Below are 9,525 nucleotides of genomic sequence, written 5' to 3' on the forward strand. Positions count from 1 at the left end.
AATTTCTGATGTAGCTACAATATACATGTACCGATATCTAGAGCTCAACCTAATAACTCCAAATCTGCCCTTCGGTCCAGGGACGATGCACATAGATAGATTGGTGTAAATCACTCAACAACTTCGACAACACGAATACTGCCTTTTGATAATTTATTAACACACACACTTTCACACAAAAACACACATGTTAACTAAACTAAACTATCACTTGGTACAGTATTTGCTATTACCTCAGCCAGCCCAAGAGACACTAACTCTCCTTAAAATGGGTGCTAACGGTAACATGAGTACGTCACCTTATTAAACTAATGGCCTAAGTCATTTTTTCAAGGTTTTCAGGAAAAATTAAAAACTGATCCAGAACAAAACTATATGATATTTCTTAATCATTTCACCCAAAATGTTTATAACAAATTATGACTATTTAAATAGAAATAACACTGACTGTCAGTTATGTAACATAAGAGATTGAAATAGGTTTAAATAGGATTAAATCTGACTTAGGCCAAAATAAAAAGCAAAACAAATTACAAAATGGCCTAAATCAGTAAATAATTTGGCTTAAGTCACAAAAACATGTGACTTAGGCCAAACAAAAGGCCTATTTTGTCCTAAGTCACACTAGGGAGTTAGGCCATTATACTAAAAGGGGCGTGTTTTATACTAAAAGGGGCATGAACAGCATGATCCTTTTCAATTAGGAGTTGGGCGATTTTACCAGAGGTGGCCAGTGTCATGAGGAGCTGATTTAGGCAAAAATATCATTTCCTCAAAAAATGACTTAGGCCATTAGTTTAATAAGGTGACGAGTAGTAGATGTGTTGTAGCAGCAGTAGTAGGTTATTTAACTGTAAACAGAAAACACACAAATGGAAAAATACTATTAATACTACGAAAACAAACATAAATATGTAAACAACATGTATGATTACAATAAAACAGTTTAACACACAAAATGACCCTTTTCCATGCACAATTGCTTACCAGCTCGCATTCTACGTGCTATCGCTCTCACATTCTGCGATGGAATGTCCTTTCAGCTGTAAATAACTTTACTGCGCATGTGCAAGACCACTCGTGGAACTCTTCTGCAATAACACACTAGTTTCAAATAAATACGGATGTTTGTCGCATCACAAAATTAAGTAATTCTACCCATAAAATCGTCCCCCCAAATGTACACATTTCCACAGGATTCTAAACCACAAAGAAATTATGCAAATGCAGTAAACTCGGTAAGAAATTATGCAAATGGAGTAAACTCTGTAAATAAACTAATTACAAATACACAAACAATGGAACTTTCCATGACGTCACCCCAGGCACGTGGAAAAACAAGACCCTTTTCTCTCCGCTAGAGGTCGCCCGTTACCAGCTTAACCCCGTACATGGGTAAATGATTTTAAACACAATTAAAAATATATAATATGGGCGAATAGACCCTAAAAAACCCTACAATACACCTGTATATCAGAGTGCTCCGGTTCACATTTGTATTAAAGTCAAATATAAGAAATGTACAACAGAAAAACGTAATATATTCCACAATCCCTAGTGTGTCTATGAGTGCATGATGCATGTCTGCATTATGTACTGCTATATCCATTCACAGTTATGATACATTTTTACGGTTTCACAATGAGTTTGGCAGAGCAGACTGCCTCCCCCTGGTCATTGGTGGCTTTGCAGGTGTAAATATTGGCATCACCAGGGTCCACCTGGGCCAGGACCAAGGTACAGTGCCCATCATCCTCATACTCAATCTGCACTCTAGATGATTCAACCATAGGCTGCTCCCCACACAGCCAGATCACCTCTGGGTCCAGGTAGCCTGTCAGGACAGAGGGGGTGGCAGAGTTACAAGTTACAAAACAACTGTTGAAATGGAGCACACAGGTAACCCACTCATCAGTGCTGAAACTATGACAATTTCATCACAAAAGATGCCTTCACTTCAAGGACTATTAATGGTGGTCAGTCATGTGTAGCCCATTGAGTACGACTCATGGCAGAATTACTGCCAACCATTTTTCAAAGCATACCGTGGTTTGTTTGATTTTAATATGGCAAGAAAATATAATTACAGAGACCGAGGAGAAGTAATCACACACACACGCAACATTTAAGAGCAATTTCTTAAACATCCATGATTTATTCAGTTATTAAGGTAAGTTTGATAATGTTTTAATAACTTGAAAATATAAACAAATTCATGAAATTTAACAGTGTCCCAGGAAGAGTATTACGTTTATCTGTGTATACCTTGTACGTGACAGTAGAGATGGGCACTGGAGTCCCGTGTCACTGTCTGATCCTGTAGCGTCTGGGAGAACTGGGGAGCCCCCTGCATCTTAAGCTCCAGAGACTGGAGTGCTTGCTCTGTCTCTGGTGTCAAGGAGCAATCTGGGACAGAAGGAGTATTATGAAAGAACTTTAAACCTTGAAGATGTCACACACAAAAGTGCAGGAGTCCTTGTTTTGAGCCACTGAGATGATCTGTCCTGCTACAGAGAAAGGATTGAGTTTCTCACCTTCCCCGGAGCTTGTAGGTGATCCATGGCTGTCTCCTTTAGAGAGCTGAACCATTCTCTTGAGGGCCACCATGGCCTTTCCTGTTTTCTATATGAGGCAGAAAAAGAAGAGATTTACTTTTGCACTAGAAGATCACAACAATGAAGAGTGGCTAATACCATAACATTTGAAGAAGTAAGCTTGTGGTGAGATGGTGAGAATGTATAAGCTGAAAAAATTATGAGTGAAAATGATGAGATATGATTTCCCTTCCCGTAACAACTACTAAAAGGTCTAGATGCCATAGTGAAAGGCATTTAATTTAAGACGTGGTCATACTGGTCAGTTCCCATTATATCAGTAGATAAAAGGGGTAATAAAGATAGCCATTCAAATCCAAGTGCAAAAAAAGCCAGGCCACCTTCCACTTCTGCCTAGCGAGGTATCTCTTCATCTTCTCCTTGGACAGGCTCTTGGTTGTGCTGGGGTCTACTGAGTTAAACATGGCCATCCAGGGGTGAGCCAGGGCTTCCTTACAGGACATCCTTCGACTAGAACCAGAACACAGATGTTTAAAATTAATCTTGTTTTGAGACATTTAGGACTGTCTACCTACATTTTGCTGATAACCAACAAAAGCCAAAGGAGAAGAAAAAGGACAGTTGGGGGGGATTAGATCAAGAAATGTATAACTTGCCTTATTGCTTTGACAGTGTTATGGACAACTGTATATAGACTACGACTAGGATGTGTGAATGTTTGTAAAGTCAGTGCCAAGAATTAGGAAAATGTATTAGATAGCTGTGAGTTTAGCAGAGGTCAAGACACTTAAGGCTGCACAGTCAAAGAAAGGAGGGAAGACAGTGGAGAGAATGAGGAAGAGAAAGATCCTAGAACTACTGACTACTACTAAAGAAACATGGTTGAAGCATGCTAAGCAGTATTTTGGTGAGACAAACATATGTACATTTTGAGGTAGGCCGTTTCAAGATCACATATTTTACAGGTACTGTAATATGACCTTCAGGTGGTAGGTGAGAGCACCTGATTTCAAAACTTAAAAGGATGAATTTAGTGTGCAAAATAGAAATACAATAAGACTCCGTCCCGTTTCTCCCTAGTGGGAGTTTAAGTCCAGACCCAAGACAACCCTGGTGCTTCTCAAGCTTTGTGTCTGGGTGACCCAAAAAAGAGTGAAGTCAGAAGACCACAGTAATCATCTTAGAGCCGCATTATAACACACACACACACACACACACACACACACACACACATGCTAGCTGTGGATGAACTGGTGTCCTGATGTCACCTGGTGTCCTTGATGAGCAGGGAGCTGATGAAGTTTTGGGCCTGCACGGTGATGTCCTCAAAGCTCTCCTTATCAAACTCCCACTGGGCTGCCGTCACAGCGGCCAGGATCTCTTCTTTACTCACACCCTGGAATGGAGACTCACCACTCAGTCTGAGGACCACACACACACACACACACACACACACACACACACACACACACACACACACACACACACACACACACACACACACACACACACACACACACACACACACACACACACACACACACACGAGAGAGAGAGAGATGAATACATACTAATAGCTATTAAACATAATATGTGAGCACCAGGTGGCAAACAAAGTCAAAAGTTCACTGAGCAACAGGCACATGTCCACTATACTGTAGTGTAGACAGATCAAGGCACATTGTGAAGACATTTGTTTCTAATACTACTGTTACTAATGTCAACCATCCAGCTCCGCCTGCCAGAGTTTGTGTGCGCCCGTGTAACCTCTCAGCCATTTACTAACACCACTGATTTACTAACATGCCATTGAAAAAATCTAGACTTAAGGAAGGTTAAAAAGAGGAGGTTGAACGGACCCTTCTACAAAAAACTATCCATGCTTCAAATTCAAACTGGGGTAAGTTACTCACAGTATGTAGCAGATTACTCCGATGCTCCACATGTCAGTGGCCAAGCACAAAGGATCATAGCCGATGACTTCTGGGGCTATGAACTCTGCGGTTCCATGCATCACCTTTAGAGGAGTGTTGGGGTCTGCAAACAATGTCATAATAACAGCATTCAAATCCATGAATGCCACCATCCAAGGTGGCAATTTAACTATTTCACCAATCCCAGCCTAAATCTGTAATAATTACTGCCACGGTTATGTCAAACTGTCTGTGTCTCTCCCTCAATCTCCCTCAAAACAGTCAAACATCGTGCTTTTACTGTACTAGAAGTTCGGGCCGCTACGCGGCACTCACACCTACGTTGAACTGATCTGATCTGACTTGATCTGACCGATATGTCTGAGTCATAGTGTCGGTGTCGGGGCTTTGTCAGAGAGAGTACCTATTGTACTCGTCTGTCTGTGTCCCTTTTATGCCCATATATGGAGATCCCTGATCATCATCCCTGTCATTAGTACATTATATGCCCACACCCTGTATATTGGTTGGATCGGTGGCACTGGACAACTGGATATCCATATATGCCCATATATAACCCTCAAGTTGTTTGAAGTCGTCGATCCCATATGCACATGACCATTTATGGTCATAAATGGTCGGATCTGTGGCTCTGGACAACCGGATCTCCAAATACTATATATATGGGCACATTGGGTTTGTTTATGGTTATGTCTGGGTCATAGTGATATGCCTATATATATATATATATATATATATATATATATATAGGCGTATCTGGTATCCTGTTCATGGTTATGTCAGAGTGACGCGACCGTGGTCTGCCCCCCCCCCCCCCCCCCCCCCCCATTAGCCAATTTTAATATAGGATGTGTTGTGATAAATAGGCTACTCAAGTTCCCCACCAGGAAGTGCTACTGAGCATGCACAACAAATATGACACTGATCCAACTAGTAGTTTGCGCGATCAGCTGCAGACAGACACACACAGAGGCAAACATTAAGATCCTACACCCTCCTGGCAGAAACAATTAATGTTAGCAAATCACTTCTTTTACTCACCCAGTTTGTTGGCCAGTCCGAAGTCAATGATCTTAATGGAGGTGCCGGTGTGGTCAACACATACAATGTTCTCAGGTTTGAGGTCTAGATGGATAATGTTCTTCTGATGCATGTACCCGATTCCTTCAAGGATCTGCTGCATGTAACGCACACTGGCAGCCTCTGTGTGCTCAAAGTTATCATCCACGATACGTTCATACAGCTCCCCACCTGCAATGCTACAGAGCACACAGTGACAGAATGACTACAGCAAAGTATTATATTCAAGAAGTACAAGTGTTCTAATATGCAACCTTGTGAAACCACAATATGTAGGCCTACTGCAATGCAGTACAATATATTTCACGTCATTCTTTATTTTATTAATTAGGCTTCATGACAGAAGCCTAATTTATACTTTGCTCACCAAGAAGAACTGATTTTTCGATAAAAGAAATACATCACATCAAATTTGCCAATTGAAAATCTGTTATTTTCGGTGAGTACACTTTGTGCGATGAAGTATGAATTAGGCTTGACATACTGCTACAATATTATGTTGCTACTTACAACTCCATGACCATGACCATCTCAGGTTTATGGTCATATGCTCCGAGACACTGAACCAGTTTGTTGTGGTGGAGGTGGTTCATCAGCTCTATTTCCTTACGAGCTGCCTCCCTCACCTTGGCACGACGGCCTTTGTAGAACTTTCCAGCACACACATGACCGGTCTCTTTGTGGATCAGCTTGAACACCTGGCCAAACCTTCCCCTAAAGGAAAAGAAGAAGAATGTTTTTCAGTTTATCCAGGAATGTGAAACTGAAATTGAGACAGTGTCATTGCCAGATCTTTGCTGATCCAGATCAAACATTTGACAAATCCATCTACGTCACCTGATCACTACATCCTTGTGGAAGGAGGACTTTGGAACTGGCAATCAGCAGTCCATGGAGCTTAATTCTTGCAATTTTTGGAAAACCCCAGACACTGCTAGTGCTACTCCTGCTGCCCTTTCAGAACGCTACAACTTAAACTATCACTTTCCACATTTGAATTTTATGCTGTCTCAATTACACACCTTGTCCCTCTATCATCCACCAGGCTCACTTGGGGATTTGGTTGAAGAGCCGGACACTTATCAGCTCCTTCCCGATTACTTATTTTCTGTCCCTCATTCAACCTCCCCTATCTCCTTCTCCTCCTACTCATAGAGCTGGTGATTTCACCTCCAGGACAGAACCACACCCCTACACCCTTTCCCACTCAGATCTGACACAGGATATTTGTCCCTCCCTTCCATATGACACAGTGGCTAACAAGTGTCCTGGGACTCTTCTTTCTCCTGGCTTCCAAGCTGTCCTTCAAACTCTACCTCACCCCCTAGCAGTCCTGATTCCTTTTTATCACTTTTGAATAGATGCTATTTATATTATGTCTAGATGGATGTTGGTCACTTGTTATTTAGATAGCATGTTGTTTAAACAGATGCTAGGTTCCTGGTATCGTAGGCACTTAAAAAAAACTTTGCGCTCTATTTTCTTGGCCATATACCAAGTTGTTTGTTGACAAGATTTCATGCCACTTACTTAGATCTTGCACTTTGCAAGTCACTGTGGATAAGAGCATCTGCTAAATGTCTAAATTGTAAACGCAAATCTTATGAAAAACCCTAATGTGTCAACAAATATTAAACATTAAGATGGACAGTAAACTGTAGTCACTTAACACTCTTGAAACAAATCTCAGTGGAAGTAGCTGTTTCTGCATGTTTTGACATTTCAGTTTCAGTTTCCATCTTTGTAATTACCCAGACAAAAACAAGCACATTTTGTTCTCAAATGAACCTCATCCATGTGCCAAGTTTGGTACTGTTTCTCAGGAATGAGCCATGTCATGCTTCCTGGAAGAATTTTGTTTTGTTAACAAGAAATGGCTTGTGATAGTATGATGTTATCAGTGAGAAAAGATGTACGCTGTGTGTTTACAGTATTATGCAATTAGCCATGACAGAGACTCACACTCCCAGTTCCTCCAGTACATTGTAGTGGTCTGTGACTTTGTGGAAAGAATCAACCGTGACATCTGTATACGTTGGAAAGGACTCCTCTCCCTGTGGCTTCTCTGAAAGCAAATATGGACATATATATGTCAGAGAGAATACATAATACTGTAGACTATATCCTTATGATCCTGGGAGTTAAAGTTCTACTCAGCGAACAGAATATGGAACTAGTTATAATCAATCCCACATCTCACCTTCGTGCTCCATCCTAACCAACGGCGACACTTGGCTGGGTTCGCTCACCCCCACAGCGTTGTAGGCCCTTACTCTGAACCAGTAGTCCACCTGAGGCCGCAGCCCTGAACCAACTCTATACGAGGTGCTTTTACACTGGGTTGTCAGCTCCCTCCAGTCCCCAGGCTCTGTGGGGCCTTGGCTCTTTGCCTCAACAACGTAACCCAGGACAACGATGCCCCCGTCGTAACTGGGACCTGACCAAGACAGGACCAGGCTGCTGGCAGAGATGATGGAGACTACAGGGCAGGAGGCAGGAGGCAGCGGTTGTTCTGGTGGGAAAGATGACAAATAGTTTGTCCATAGAACGTCAAACTTAAAGGGATAGTTCACCCAAAAATCGATAACCCTATCGATTAGTCACCCCATGGAGAGTTGAATTCATGGATATTTTTTTGTTTTTGTCGCATTAGCCAATAATTTAATGATCGGCGGACCGGTAGGCAGCGGTTCCGGTAGGACACACAAAGGAGACTCTTTGTGTCTCCTACCGGAACCGCTGCCGGTCATCAAATTATTACAGGGTCCCCACGGTCATGAAATTCCTGGAAATATTTTTGAAATAAAAAATAAAAACATCCAGTACTGGAAAAGGTTTGGAATTGATCAAAGGTCCTGGAATTTATCAAGGGTCCTGGAAAAATATTTGGCTATGCATGTGTTGTTTTTGGCTATAGATTTGTTTTAATACAAAACCTTTTCATAAACATGTATAACATTACACAAAATATGTAACATAAGTAGTTTTTCGCCGAACAGGCTGTGTAACACCCCATCCGCACTGCGATGTGACGTGACGCGAGCGGGCGATGAAATCTCATTAAAATACATGTTTTTGAATGAGACCGTCCTGACCTACCGCTAGCAACAACGAACCGTGCAACGACGTCGTCCACCCATCCTATTTTCGCTCGCAGGGTCTCTATTTGAGCAAGGTTTCGCGGCTGCCCCGCCCCCAAACACTTTTTATTGTTTTTTATTTATTTATTTTGCTACACTGCCTATCTTTGGGCATTGTACATAGGAGTAAGAGACACATTGCGCTGAATGATTGCTATATAGGCCTGTAAATTGGGCTAAATATTCTGGAAAAGTTTTGGAAAAGTTTTGGAAATTCATTGCTAAAAATGTGTGGGGACCCTGTTATTAGCTTTGGAATGTGACAAAAACAAAAAAAATATGAATTTATGAATATGAACCCCATGAAATCAAGTCTCCATGGGGTGACTAATCGTTAGAAAAAGTGTCATTTTGGGGGTGAACTATTCCTTTAAGCTCCGTTATACTGCATACTGGCCACAACAGTGGTTGAAGAAGCGTTGTCTTACCTATAACAGAAAGTGTGACAGTGTGCTGTGCGGAGCTTTTGCGATCCTTCACGACGACGGTGTAGCGTCCTGCGTGCGGCGTTTGGGCCTCCGATATAACAAGTGTACTGCTTTGATCACCGCTTTCTGTCCACACCTCTGCACAATCCACTATCTGCAATGTGAGAGAGGCAAACAGAATGAGTGGCTTCCTGTTTGCATTTTCAACACAGAAAGTGGTCATACTGTGGAACAGATGAGTTATGTGTAGTGTACACAGTACTGTCATGTGTGAGTGGAGAGTAGGACCCAAGTTCAGAGACAAGCAGAGGCAAAGCGGCTCAAAAACAAAAGGGTTTATTACACCAGCAACAGTCCGAAAAGGGGAGAGAATGCAAGTTCCAAAGAC

At 41.8% G+C, this 9,525-nt stretch overlaps 1 protein-coding gene across 1 annotated transcript; it reads right to left on the reverse strand.

Moving 5' to 3' along the window:
• Nucleotides 1-1,628: 1,628 nt before the first annotated feature.
• On the reverse strand, nucleotides 1,629-8,709 carry LOC311041927 (myosin light chain kinase, smooth muscle-like; the record flags this gene model as incomplete). Its single annotated transcript, XM_084052410.1, has 11 exons — nucleotides 1,629-1,834; nucleotides 2,266-2,406; nucleotides 2,535-2,622; nucleotides 2,936-3,065; nucleotides 3,824-3,951; nucleotides 4,486-4,592; nucleotides 5,531-5,748; nucleotides 6,080-6,283; nucleotides 7,532-7,634; nucleotides 7,770-8,124; nucleotides 8,686-8,709. 11 exons carry the CDS (start codon nucleotides 8,707-8,709, stop codon nucleotides 1,629-1,631), a joined length of 1,704 nt encoding a protein of 567 aa, XP_083908536.1.
• Nucleotides 8,710-9,525: the final 816 nt, after the last annotated feature.

This window comes from Gymnoscopelus microlampas (genome assembly GCF_963454915.1).
Source record: "Gymnoscopelus microlampas genome assembly, chromosome: 3".
In the NCBI taxonomy this organism is placed as follows: domain Eukaryota; kingdom Metazoa; phylum Chordata; class Actinopteri; order Myctophiformes; family Myctophidae; genus Gymnoscopelus; species Gymnoscopelus microlampas.